This window comes from Thunnus maccoyii, chromosome 14 (assembly GCF_910596095.1).
Source record: "Thunnus maccoyii chromosome 14, fThuMac1.1, whole genome shotgun sequence".
Taxonomy (NCBI): Eukaryota; Metazoa; Chordata; class Actinopteri; order Scombriformes; family Scombridae; genus Thunnus; species Thunnus maccoyii.
In genome coordinates this window covers 14,060,464-14,075,310 of record NC_056546.1, presented here as the reverse complement: position 1 = coordinate 14,075,310, position 14,847 = coordinate 14,060,464, and the positions used below count along the sequence as shown (strand labels likewise).

Here is a 14,847-nt window from a genome sequence, read left to right as displayed (position 1 = left end):
TGCTGTCACCAAAGATAAAAGGGTACTCCTCAGAGGAGATAAGGCTGAAACTGGTCCAGTCAGATAAATCGCAATTAGATGCTTTTTCTTAATACCACAGACTGGCAAGAAGTCCAGGGTGTTTTTTTGCCTTCCACACACTGCTTGCTTGGATATGCTCTGCAACCTTAAATACGAATAGACAAGTAAATAAAATAATGACTAAATGAATAATACTGCATCAAATCTAGTGAAAAATTACAGTTCCTTTCTAAGAGTAAAATTAATGCAGGATATCTATTCATCAATCCATTTTCTATACCCACTAATCCTGTTCAGGGTCAGGCCTTCTGGAGTCTAACCCAGCATGCACTGGATAGGCTACACTCTGGACTGGTCGCCAATGTAACACAAGGCTAACACACATACACAGAAAAACACTTTCACAGTCACATTCTCACCTCATGTTGAAAATAACCTTCACTGCCAAATAAGGAATCAATTTGCTCCAAGGACAGTTTCTTTCAGGTTATATTGAAGTGGTATGTAAGATGTGACATAACTTGATGTGATGTGAAAAACCTTTTGTGCCGTGGAGAGAATAGGAATAATATCAAGTTATATCATGATCTACAGTACAGTAGAGCTACAAGAAGGTACAAGAAGTTACTGAAAAACACGGACAAGGACCACAGTCTAACATGCATTGTTTTGTTTTTATATTACAAGTTCTGGTAGGATTTTCACTTTCTACACTGAAGACAGAGCGCAATATTTCTTATTTTTTTAGAGCATCAACAGATTCCGCACAGACATTTTCCGGGTGTTTTATTCTCATACAATTTTACCAAGAAAAGGTACCTTACATCTTACTTCACACCAAGCAGTGTGTGTATGATTCATGCCTGCTGAGTGTCAATCAAAACAGAGCTTTTGAGTTAACAGAAAGTTGCAGTTGTGATGTTTAGTTCAGCTTAATATATCATGGACTGAGAAAAATAGCTATATCTAACTTATCACAAATCAATCACAGACCTAGCACAGACAGAGACCTTGAAATTCCCAAATTCGTGAAACTATTTTTTGCTTGCTTCCATTCCCCACAGTTCCCTTTAGCCATGTTTGCCCCATTTTATACTTTCCAATTCAGCCTCTGACACTGTTTTGCCATCGGTGGCATAGCTTGCTGCCTCCTTAGGTCAATGTACTTTCCCACAAACCTCTTTATTTTCCTTGATGGAGTTGTCCTTGCCCATAAAGGTTGTTATGTGTAAGCCCATAGCTTCCCTTGGTTCTCCTGCCCTTCAATATCCCAGCTGACTGGCTGCAGAACTGCACCTCTTGGGTTACATTGTTAGTCTGCAGACACTTTTAACTGTTAGGTCTTCATCATCAATTTGACCTTTAAGTAGTTACAGAATCTCCGCACAGAAAAGTTCCATACTGTGATGGAGATGGATGGCATTTTCAGTTTTACCATGGTACATTCCCTACTACAAATCATGTAATATGTGATGGCGGTATGTTACTGGCCATTGTATTAGCCATGATCCTGATAATACTAGCTGCCATGGTACTGAAAATATAATGTAAGTGGCACAGCAATGTAGCACTTAGTCCATGTGTAGTACAGTTTTGCAGTGGTACATTATCGGTTGTTGTATAAATAGAATAAAAAAAACTTTGCACTGTCATGTTACATGTATGTCCCTAACAATGTGTGCAATTGTCTATACAGTCATAAAGACAACCTGATCATTCTGGCTGGCGGTGTGGGATTTTATATCAATATAATTAGTACTTGCTGCACCAGGTAAACTATGAAAAATGCCTCATGGTGTCATTACTTGTATATCTTGCACACACATCAGTCTTCTGGCTTTTGTTTTTTTTTTTCATTTTCTGGGCCATACCGCTTTGAAGCATAACACTTTACAGGTAATACAGTGAATTAAAAAGCGAACTAGGCTAATTTAGTCAATAGTGAATGTCATTGCAGATCTAGGCTACAAGCATGTGCATTACAAGCTGGGTCAGCACATTTTGCTAATCATGATGTAGGCCACTGTATACAGATACAGTGAATGAAAGACTTACACCACAATCTAAATGCCCCGCAAAGACACACAGAATCTCCAAACTATGAAACAAAACCTGTCTAATGTATTTAAAAGCCTGCTATCAATCACATAACTAGTATTTGTGCCCAGTGGAGCCAAAATCATAGGCTAGTGGGGGATGACAAATAATGATAAACATTCCCACCTACAAGAAACCTGATTGGACAGGCCCCAACCAATAGCCTACGTTAAATAAATCTGCTAAACAATCCATTTAAACCACCACTGGTAGCGCCATCATGCACGCAACAGACATTCACCGTAGTTTCCAGTTCAACGACCGTTGTAAGCAAATAAAAGTAGTTAGCTAGCTAGTACAAATAATGTGAATAGTGCATTCCCTCTAATGGCCATCAGGGGGCGACTCCACTGGCTCCAAACAGAGGTCTGTTTGTATGGAATGCTATGGGAAATCGACCCTACTTCTCACTTGATTTATTACCTCAGTAAACAGTTTCTTGATGAATTTATGGTCTCAGTCGCTAGTTTTAAGGCTTCTTCAATACAGCATGATGTTCATTTTGTAAATTATGGTGACAATAAAGGAGAGTAGGCTTTAGGCTGTGGCTATATTGTGATTGACAGTTCCCTACCACGGAAACAACGTTGGTTAGGTAACGTAACCCCAGATTCGCAGAGTATAGCCATCGCTATCCTAGTGTGTTTTCAGTTCATGAAAGTTAATTGTAACATTTTGGTCGCCTAACAAAGTCTTGTCCGGTAAGTACATTTTGTTTGAATGGTCTTGAGCCCGTTTTTTGCTAGTGAAGCTTAGCATTACCATTAGCATTATCACAGTTAACCATAGACTGTAAATGCACCACACTAACCGAGTTAGCAGCCAGCGTTAGGGTCAGCATCACCCTCATCCAAATATGGTCACTTCTAATCACTTCTGGCTCCAAAAATCCAAGAAAGCAAAGGTCAAAATGCCAAACTCGAGACTTCAAAACGCCAGTCCACAAACCAATGGGTGACGTCACAGTGGTTTCGTCCATTATTTTATACAGTCTATGACTAGTACAGAAGCTACATATATGGTTTAATGGTAGACATAAAATGTTAGCTTAAGCATATAGCTTGTGTTGTGCTAGCAAACTATTTACCATGAAGTAAACATTGAGTTAACAGCAGATATATTTCTTTCTATTATTGGGGGGATATCTGTTGAGAAAGAGCATTGTAATTAAGAAAGTAACTTCTGATTTCACTGTTGACAACATAAGGCAAGGTTAGGCACATTTTATTAACTTAACAAAAGTGTCACAAGCAATCACAGGCTAGGTGGAATTTTATAAACCTAAAATAGCTTTGTGTTTTTAGGTGGTGTCATGTTTCCTGTGTGAACCTCACATACCTGCCCAGCCAAGATTTTGAACTTCACTGGTATGTAACCTTGCTAGATGATGTGTTTTCACTTGTCTTTACAGAAAAGATCAAATTTTCCATCTTGTATTAATAAATTGCATGTTATTGCTTGTTTAACCAGAATGATATGATGGAAAGATAGTAAAATAACATGTTGGCCAAATACAGTAAGAAGCCTACATTTTACACCAGAAAAACAGAAACCCTCACAAAGTGTAACAAATACAATCCAGTCCTGAAAAAAAAAATGTTCTAACATATTGAAGATTTAAATATGAGACCATGTAAGAAACACCATGATTTAATTTTATGGTCATTTTTGAGTCATTTGTAACAGTTTTGCATTATGAATACAGACCAACAGACCATTACTGTACATTCATGTTCATGTTACCTGGTTGGTCAGTTACATTTTACTGGATGGGGAGAAACAACTCCACAAATGGCTCACTGAGTATTATGACATCTCTGCTGTAGTTTTGATGTTTGAAAAAGTTACAACATAATTGTAGGTTTAAAATGTGTCTGTGTAATGGTTCTTAAAATTAACAATTGTCACCATATTGCATATTTAGCAGTTTGTTCACGTCACATTTAAGAACAAATGTAATTAAATCAAATCTTTAATCTTCTATTTTTGCTAGAAACTCCTACACAAGACCAGTGCGAGCATTAGATGGTCAATCCATTCCCCAGGGTGAGTCTTAAGAGTGGAAAATCCTTGCAACTTGGCCTTCTTTGGCTTTTCTTTAAAGCAAAAATGATCTGGGCTGCTTTTGGTTACGTACATGATCACATATATACACACAGAGACATGAAATAACCTAAAGATGTGAGCAGAGGTCATATTTGAATGCAGTTCAACAAACATACTAAAAGCCTCAATGTCAGTAGCACACATCAAAAGTGTGAATGAGAATGTGTTTGCATAATTAAATTATGCTGGAGAAAACATCAAACGAAGTGGTGTGCAGATGGGTAGAAAATGTGATATTGAGACACATTTCAAAATGCACACTGTCACCAGCATGACATGTACCCAAAGAAGACATCCTGCAAACTACAGTTAGAAGAGCAAGGATTTTGCAGGTTTCAGTCCATTTATGATAAGTCACACATCACAACTGCTAACCATTTGGCAAACCATGCTGGTTTGGTTCAGGTTGTTTAATGTATTCTTCTGGCTTTCAGGCAACTGTTGGTTTCCATTCATTTACATTTGGAATGAAAATCAATTAGCAGACTCTTAATCCATCACAGTAAACACTGAGACCAATATATTTTTGTTCAAGTTACAACATTGTTATGAGGTAATGCCAGGCAGACTTTTCAAATCAATTTGTACTTTAATTGCATTATCTCATTACAATAATGGAACTCGAAAAAACTTTCATTCAATATTCCATTCAGTTTGATGGATTACACAACTCAAATCTGAAGGGTGATTTCAATGTCTGCGTAAATGAATGCAAAACAATGTATGCCACAAAGAAGAATGGTAGGAAAAACACACATTAAAAAAACAAAAACAAACTATGCTCTAAGAAAAGAAAGTGCTTAAAGTAGTAGTAGTAACATCTAAGTCAAAATGGATGTCACCCTTCAACATGTGGTAACGTGGATTACAATGCGCCCTGGCTTGCTTAGATTGTTTGATCCCTTTTGAAAGCTGAAATGACTCCTGGCAACTGTGCACTCAATTCCTGAACTGGTTCATGAAATTAACTGTACCTTAGTAGGTGGACCATTTAGTTCAATATTACCGCACTGAGCATATACTAAAGAGTAACAACCCCCCACCCCCCACCCAACTTGTCCAACTGCCTTCGGCCAGTGCACATTATTTGGAATATGCCTTTGTTACCCTTCTGGATCCCTCCTCTGATTGCAATAAAAGAAAATGATTGGGTGAAAATCTAACAAGATGAGTGGACATCTGCAGCTTTGTGCGGCAGATGTCACAGTCTTTGGAATAAGGCACTTACCTCCTCAAGGACATCGGCAAGCTTGCTCAGAATATCTTCCTGCAGGCTGTGGAATGTGGGGACGCTGCAGGAGAAATAAGAGGAAGTACTTTTAGAAAAAAGGCTCACACATATTAAATATATTACTGATTCAGTCTTTTGTAGTTGTCAGATAGAAAAAAGATGTAGAAAGATGTAGCTGGCAGCATACGTACTGAATGCATTAGCTTAAACAGCTGACCAGAATCTAAGCAGACCTATTTAAAGATAAATATGTGCAACAGGAACACATGAAGATCAATATAATGCTATGGGTGTTGGCCTGTATACTATATTACAGTACGTGTATATAAATATTTCAGCATGAACTGGGCAACGTGTCTGGTTACACAGCAGGGCATCAGATCCTAAGGTTGAATACACCAGAATGAGGCTCTAATGTTTGTTCTGTATGCTTCCGGGCAGCCTCATTGAATGTTATCTGCCTGTTATCAAGCCTACTAAATAAAAACTGGCCCAATGTTTATCAAAGAGGAGAGAAAATAACCCGTGTTGGTGAACAAAGGGCTTATCTCCCCGTATCATCTCTCTCTCTGTTTCTCTATTTCCCTCTCCCCCTTCATTTTCCATGCTTTATTACAGTAATCTGAACCATCTTGTCTCAGCCCCCAACCCAGGCCCTAGCCACTATGCTGATCCTTGTTTCATTGCTTCCTCAACAGAGGCATTAGTTAACCAGCTAGGCAGTGAACAGATGACCTACTCTACATGAAACATATGGAGTTTAAATCCTTCAAGCTGTGAAGCTGTTGACACAAACAAAAGACCTCTGTTGTAGTATGTTTCCGATTCATCAACTTAATTGTGTTACAGCAAATTAGTTAGTTGTACAAGGCCAATGGGGAAGTGCTGTTTCCCTAATGATACTGTACCATAAAAACATCTACAAAACTAGTATTTCTTTGATGAAGAGCTTCGATTAGTGATTTCCACGCCATTGCCCAAGTCTGGTGAATCGCTGGGCAGATGGTTGTCTGTTTTTATTTTGTGCCTTACAGCTAGAGTGTATCTATTAAGTGGAAGGGTTCAGAGGATTGAGTAACTCACCAGCCTTAGAAATATCAGTTACGGCAATACACATTTTGCAAATGTAGGTGATGTTTGTAAGCTCATTAGAAACTATCCCTGCAGTTACTCCCCCTGGAGCAATGTATTTGAGTGGTTTAAAATACATGATAAGGAAGAGGTAATAAAAAAATACTCAAGCACACTTACACTTTGCATATAATACAATGTGGGATTTCTCTTTCAGTTTTTCATCAGTATTCCTCCTACACAACTTCTGAGAGCCAATATATAATTTTACAGCAGGTAAAGAGTGGGTAGAAGACTAGAACCAGCATGTGTTTGTTCTTACACTTTACCTACACTGCTTTTATTAGATCTGCTTCTGAAACAAAACAGGAATATAACTACATATTGTGAATTAACAGATGTTACTATAAATCTCTTATATAAATGTCCCCCCTTGACACCCTGTTATAAACCAAACACACTGTAAGCCCAAACCAAGCAATACGTACAGCTATTAAATATTTACTTATCTGTTGGACTGTTATACAAGAGCAGCTGAGAGGCGAGAGCTGCCATACAGTACACACTCACACTCAGTAAAGAGATAGTGTTTTGTCTTTTTTTAGTCAAAGCCATTACTAAAATAGCATCAGTCTTAGACAGGAAAGTCTGATTAATAGTGTTTTTATCTGGTTTGAAACATATTTCTTGTACTGTATGTCTTAAAGTCTTCCGTCATGGTGTAAGCATGCAGCATTTGTTGTGCTGCATGCATGTGTTGATGTTCAAAACGCTTAAAAACAACCTTATGGAAGCCTATAGGAGACTCTATCAAAATGATAATGTAAACTTAAAAATTGAAATGTAATTCCACAGTAGCATTATAATTTTCCACATACATATGAGCTATTTGAGTAAAAATGAAAATTCAATGATCCAATTTCCATTTTCATTTTCACATACTCCTATGGGCAATCTGTGACCATATTAAAATGAAAATGGAAAAGTTTATGGGGCTTTTTTCCTATCTTTATTCAAGAGCATGGTCTTTTAATTTGAGAGCATGATTTATTGATTTCACGTTTAGATTTTGTAATTCTTTCCCTCAAACCCTGCCCTTGCACTCAAATAGCCCCTGCTTGCACCTAGATTTGCTCTGTTTCTGCTCAAACTGTATGCTTACACTCAGATATATTGTTGCTTGCACAGATTTCCTTCTCCAGCTTCAGCCCTTGTCCTCACACTCAGACTGCGTCTGTGCTCCCGTGAAATGTCTGCGTTGCTTTCGCATTTTTTGTGTGCAATAACCCTGTCAAAATCCCCCAACCAATCCCCCAGTGGTCTTAAGCCCATTTTTTACTAGCGAAAATTAGCATTAGCATTAGCATTATCACAGTTAATCATAGACTGTAAATGCACCGTGCTAACCAAGCTAGTGGCTAGCGTTAGGGTCAGCTCCACCCTCTTTTCCAAATATGGTCACTTCTCATCACTTCTGGCTCCAAAAATCCAAGATGGCGAAGGTCAAAATGCCAAACTTGAGGCTTCAAAACATGAGTCCAAACCAATGGGTGACGTCACGGTGGCTACGTCCATTATTTTTACAGTCTATGGTCTCGGTAGCAAAGGCAGAAGTTGTACAACATTGTTATACAGCTACAGAAATGATAGGGTCTAATGGAAGATGTTAAAGTAAATGGCTGGGTGTACAAGCAGTGTGACTTTGACATCAACAGCAATCGTTGGTTTCTTTTAACCATGTCTGTGATCCTTTCCTAACCATAACCAGCTATTTTAATTTCCCAAACGTAAATATACCAGTGGGTCATTTTGGAATGAAGTGATATAAGACCTTTTTTGCAATTCGGATATGAGGACTTGCTGGAAATTTCTAGCAGAAAGCTGGTTTCCTGTGTGCTGTATCTATCCGCCTGCCTTGAAACAACTCTGTCAAATGGTGACAGAGTCTGATCATGATCAGAGTGATTCATGAGGATTTGTTCAGGAGAAATGAGCGTGTTCTTTAATGATTTTGGAAATTCAAACAAACATAAACAGTGGAACACATGTGTGAGAGGGAGTGAGAAGAGAGAAGGACAAATGACATGTAATATAATATGTAATATAGGGGAGATTTGATATAATCACTTAATTGGCTTGATGAAGACCAAAGTGGGTGACAGAAAAACAGGAGAGTCGAATAGAGATACAGGGTGAGAAAGATTTATACTGTAATTGCATCTCATGCATCTTGATCATCACACACTGCTCCCTCTGTCTTTTGATGAGTCTTTCTTTTATCCTTTACTCCATACAGGCCAAAAAAAGAGAAAAGAGTCAGCAGGCCTTTTAAGTGATAATAGGCTTCTTCACAGAAAAGTGGTCAGGGCTCTCTGATACAGATAGGGGCTTTAAAGAAATATGATACAAGTACAAGGTATTTTTCCTGTAGGATGAATGACATCTTCATTGAAGCACCAGCAATTTATGTAGAGTTATATGATTTATTGGCACAAATGAGGAGTATGGAATCTTCTACGAAACAGCTCACACATATTCTCCTGAATTCATTTTGTTAATTAATTCATTGCATCCCAGATCAAAGCTCTATTCAGGTCATTTGTCTGTCATTGTGGGACAATTTGCCTTGGTTCCTCACCTTTTCAGAAACTCCATATACTCTGTGTGCTTGATGAGACCCGTCCTCATCATGATCGTCTGAAAACATTGTCGGTCGATGGCCCACAGCTTCACATTTGTTAGAGCTGGAAAGAAGAATACACGTGAGCAATGTCATGTGAGACAGTTTTTACCCTCAGGCGATAAGAATAATAAAACAGCATATATAGTATACGCATAATACATGGCCTGCAACAGCTTTATGCTTTGTGCATGCACAATATGAATAAAGTGAATATTATATGCAGTTTAAGGCATTTTATATTGAACTGGAAATGTGAGAAGACTCATGTCATGGTATACTGTATGTGAGTGAAATTAAACTAAAATCCTACTAAAATCACCAGAGAGAAGGGAGGAAAAATCTGTGAACCTTTAGGTTAGGTAGTCACTCTTTTAATAGCAATAACTTTAATCCAAGTGTTTTCTCCAGCAGCTGATCAGGCCTGCAGAGCAAGTAAGAGGTATTCTGGTCAATTACTCTTCACTCTGCAGTTGGGAGTTAATTGGTATTTTTGGAATACCTTGCATGGATGGCTTGCTTCAAGTCATGCTACAGCATTTTAATTGGTTTAAGGTCAGGACTCTGACTCGACAATACTAAGTTGTTTCATATCACAAACAGATAGCCTGATATTATTCTGTACAATTTCCTGGAACAATTTACAATTAATTGTTCCCCCAGTGATTGCAATCTGCACCAGCCCTGAGGCATCAATCCAATCCAAACTGTAATGCTCTCTACACATGGAATAGATGAAGGTTTAATTGTATGTATGCAGTGTTTTTTTCTTTAGATATAGCATAGTGTCTTGTTTTACCACAGAGTATTATTCCACAGAGCACCATGTCGGAGACAAGCTTTAGACAGGCAGAAATACTTTGTCTTTGGACAAACCATGAACAAACTAGATAAATTTTGTATTGTGGGTGGATTATGTGGAATTAAGTGAGTGTAAGAGATACCCAGTGTGCATTGCTCTTATGCTAGCTTTCATTGATACCTCTGAATAATTTACAGTTGTCATGCAGCAATCTTAGCAGGATATCCAGTCCTTCAAAGAACCATAACAGTGCTAAGTCTCTCACATTTTTTTCTCATTTTTTATGGCTGGCTGTTGATTGATGGAAGCCTCGGTCTTTTGAAATTCCTTTGTTGCCATTTTCAGTGTTTGAGCCTCAAAAGCCTCTTCTCAGAGGTCCTCTGTAGTCATTTTTGATTAGAATATGTTTCACCTCAACAGATCTCTGTTGTGAGCCAACTCTGTTAGAAGCCAGGCCTGCTGGTTTTTCATCAGAGCACTGCACCTCTACACACACCTGAATGTCATTAAATTTACCAATTGAACCCCATTTCACAGACAAAATGGAGTTGTTGGGGCAGAAACTTTATAACAAAACATGTAAAAACCTCATATTCCGTCTAGCTGAGCCACATTGTAAAATGTATTTGAGAATTTAGTGCTTCGCTTTGTTAATAGCAGTTTATATGATAATTATTCCCAAGTAACATTGGTGTCTCTGACAATTGCCAGTGTCATTATCTTCTTCAACAAAGGCTCTTAATTTCAGTTCAGTGTTTCAATTGTGCAGTTGTGCGGTAGACTGTGAGGAGTAATAAGAAAGAAGAAAGAGAAAATCTACAGTCTGACCCCAAAACAAATCTGGAGATCCCCTGGGAGCCCTCTAGCAACAGGGACATGTAGTAATATTAGAAAAAAATTCATCAGATAAGAGTCAGTCTACTTGGTATTTTATCTGAGTGTGTCTTCAGTATGTCAGTTTCCAGAGCTTTTCATTTTATGTCACCCTCCCAGTGCGACACTTCTCCACAGAGTTTTAAAGAGTTTTGTTGATAACGGTGTGATATTTATTGAGTGTAAAAAAGTGTTTTTCCCAACAGTGAAGTCACAGCACAGGCTTCACTACAAAGCAGCAGGCTTGTGCTGGGAATTCAGTATGTCACTTCAGTAGTGTGACTGCTAGGCCAGGACCCTGGTTTAATGGAATTTCCTAATAGCTTATATCTGATACTAGTACTCTTAATGAATATGATTCCAGTCACTCACACACACAGAACACCAAATTTGTTTCTATCTTTGGGATTTACCTTAGAGAGTTTTTGCTCAGAGAGGTGATTCCAGCCAACTGACACTTCTTCAAGGAAATATTTGCTTGTTTTTAGAATGAGTTTTAGGTGAAGATAATGGCTATGGTAGTTAAGCATGAACTGCTGAAGGGTCAGATCAGAGTTGAACTGTTGTCAGTGATGACCTAGTAAATACTAGAAATTCACATATGGCTGCACATACTGAACACATACACACAGAAATGCACATACATACTTGCACACAAACCCATATACTGTAAGTATGCATGTATACACATATGAGACGCACTCTGACAGACACCACAAATCTTTCTCTCTGCAGACCAAGACTTTGGCAGCACTTAAAAATAGGACCAAACCACAGGAGAAAAATGCCCTCATTACACAACCTGACACTGATTTTAGTTAGAGACACTTTCTTGGAGGAGGAACCCAAAAACACACAGTATGACATATAAATGTATACAGAAACACATGCGTGGATACACAGATATGCAGACATCCTCTATAAGCATGCACAGATGTGAGAGTACACATACAGGATGTGCATATACACATATGTATACAAGTATGTCCTATTAAACACACATGCTCATGTGTCCACATGCACACATAAACATTAAGCAAGCGTCAGATAAACTAAGTGGAGAAATTTGAATTATACACTGTGACATACCGTCTGCACTGTGCATTGTAATATTGAAGCCAGAGTCCAGGCACACATGTTCCACAATAATACATTTATTCTCCTTGCAAGTTTTCCAAAGGCGTTATTCTAAAATTTTCAACCATATCTGATCGAGTTATGTCTTATCTAATCAAAAAAGTTATTTTCTACTGGGGCAATGTGGCCAAATGGTGGCAACAAATTACTCCAAGGTGGACTGCAGACCCAACAAATCTGGTATATGGAGATAGGTCTAGAGAGAAATGATTAGAGTTGCCTTCTAATTTGACCCCGAAGCAACAAGAGTGGGAGGTTAGACGTCATTGGCCACTATATAGTGTGCAATGGAGTGTTGTGGCAGAAAGTGGGGGCACTGGGAAATAAGATATGTAAGGAGCCTGCAGCGCACCACAGTAGGTAAACGTATTATTCGGAAGCTTGACTAAATTGCAGTGAGACTCAGGGAGCTAGTTATCCTGTAGTGAGGGCACAGATGAATGTCTTAATGCTCATGGGTTGTCGACCATTAGCTTCACAGCTTTCTAGATGCACATAACACCCCAGGCAGTGCTGGAGAGATGTAAGTAGTTGTCTGTGAAAGGTTTTGAGGAATGGAGTAGAGTGTTGTTCCATTGGGATGATCACTGGGGTTTAAACAGTCAGTTCAACTGTAGACTATAAATGCATGCAACACTGAAACCCACAGGTGCATACTGTAAACACGGGATGTAGACAAAAAACTGGAACACCTGTGCAATTTTATGCCACCCAATACAGAAGCTTGGCAATAAATACTACCTTTGGGAAAATTGGTATTGAAGGCCACTTGCTTCAAATTGCTTTGTATTGTTGTTGCATTGTATTGTAATAGCTGTTATCTTACTCACCTTATGTAATGCTATCATATAAAGTACATGACAAATGCATTGGATTAGTTCAGTTAGTCATCTGTGAAGGTGATCATTAGCATTTGTCAAATTTCTGTCATTTCTGTTTTAGTTTTGGGTTTGAAGGTGAAAGGTTTAAAATATATGCAGCCATTTTCTTTCAAAAAGAGCAAAACATCAAACAATCAAGGTACAGTAGCCATGATGTGGCAATCCAGGGTGCAGTTATGATAAAATTGACACTTTCGTGAAAAATTGACTGTTGTTGGTGCAGCAAAAGTGGCATCTTGACGTGCACCAACCCACAATCTGCTGGTGTGTGAGCTTACAGAAAATAATGGCTGCGAGGATAGTTCCTTCAAAATTTTAAAAACACAGTCGCAGTTTTTTGTATGTGCATTTAAGAGTCTTCATTGACATAAATACATATTCAAAATTTTACTCCCTGAATTAAAATCTTGCCAACCTCAACATACACCATGCTGACTGCCAGTGTTTTTAGCACCTATATTCTTTGCCCCTGAAAGCTCCTCTAAATTGAATGTAATCCCACGTCAGAATGAGAGATGACTATTCATAGCCCTGCTGCTCACAGCCGAGTACTTTATCATTATCATTTACTCCTGCTCCTCCTTTCCTTCCTTTTCCTTGATGTAGTGATTGTAATCCCCAACCCTTCAATTTCTCCCAATTATTTGCAACAAGAGACCAATATGTGTTGATAGTGAATACTGCAAAAATGGGACAACAAGATCCCTTGGCATGCCAGGCCTCAAAAGGGAGGATCTGTGTTTAAGCCTGAGGAAAACTGTGAGAAATAATCATTTGAATGTCGCCAACAACAGAGAATGCAGGACAAGGCATATTTGTGTCGGAGGGAGTCACTCATTCATTTGCCTCAGTCATAATTCATCGTAACTGAATTTCAGCCCAGAGCATTATGCAAATGCTCCATGTGTGTTTGTTCTTGTAATCTAATTTTTGCTCATTAAATTATACAAATATAGCATGACATCAACAACATTTCTTCTCTGTACTTAGGTTATGACAGTTTACATCCAGAGAGTGTGGGGTTTGGAAACATCAAAACATTGTGCATTACTGCGACTGTAATCTTGATTTCTGTTGTGAGTGTTTTAATGTAAGTTTTAATGGGGTTTAAAATGACTCAAAACAGTCTACGTCTGGGCCATGATGATTCAGCTGAAGTATAAAGCTTCTGCCATTTGCACTGCAGAAAATCCACATTCCTTTCCAAAAGTACCATTGGGCCACATGAAAGCGGTACTTAAATAGAGATTAGAGCTTCAAGTGGTGAAGTGTGAAAAAAAACTTGTACTCTCTGATGAGAAGAAATATATGTGTTAGTAACATAGTATTAACAGGAGAATACACTGCTTATTGCAGTGTACACATCATTTAACAGAAAATAAGTTCCAAAATAAACTCTCCCCCTCTCCACGTTCATCTATCTAATAGATGCAGGGAAATCTGCATTTATTATCTGCCTGCTGCAGTGCCAGTAGACATTTTCTAGAGAAGAAATAAAACCTGCCACAAAAAGATCATGACAGATCATGTATTTTGACAGAATACTGTATATTTTAACAGGAAGGCCACGCTACCACGCTGGTAATCAAATCATTGTAATGTAGCAAAGAAAATGTGTTAGAAAACCTTGGAAACATTAATCAAATGTGTCTTTGGTGCTACATTGATTATTAGGATGTTCTCAGATGTGAATTATCATTTTAACACTTGTAGATGATTAACCTGGGGTCATACAGCTTTGAGAGAAGGAATGGTGTCTCCACCTAATTAGTGAGTGCATCCACCATAAGAATTCTCACTCTGAAATATTGTTATAATGTTTGGGTTTCAGGGCATTTGAATTTGTTTTCACTGTCACTTTATAAACTTTTCCTTTTCAAATCTTTGACTTGCCTACTCCTGCAATGTAATTTCTATCATTGCCATTTTATCCAAAACACCCCCCTTT

At 38.3% G+C, this 14,847-nt stretch overlaps 1 protein-coding gene across 3 annotated transcripts in view; it reads right to left on the bottom strand.

The window, feature by feature from the left end:
- Window positions 1-14,847, bottom strand: part of LOC121911925 (cGMP-dependent protein kinase 1-like) — an 84,128-nt gene that overhangs the window by 21,700 nt on the left and 47,581 nt on the right. For 2 of the 3 annotated variants that reach the window (XM_042433880.1, XM_042433879.1), the window contains exons 4-5: window positions 9,165-9,270; window positions 5,453-5,516 (exon numbers count right to left, since the gene is read on the bottom strand). In XM_042433880.1, coding sequence (XP_042289814.1) covers window positions 5,453-5,516; window positions 9,165-9,270 — 170 coding nt within the window. Of the gene's footprint in view, window positions 1-2,929; window positions 2,992-5,452; window positions 5,517-9,164; window positions 9,271-14,847 lie in introns of those variants that run through there. The other variant, XM_042433881.1, reaches the window with a different exon arrangement.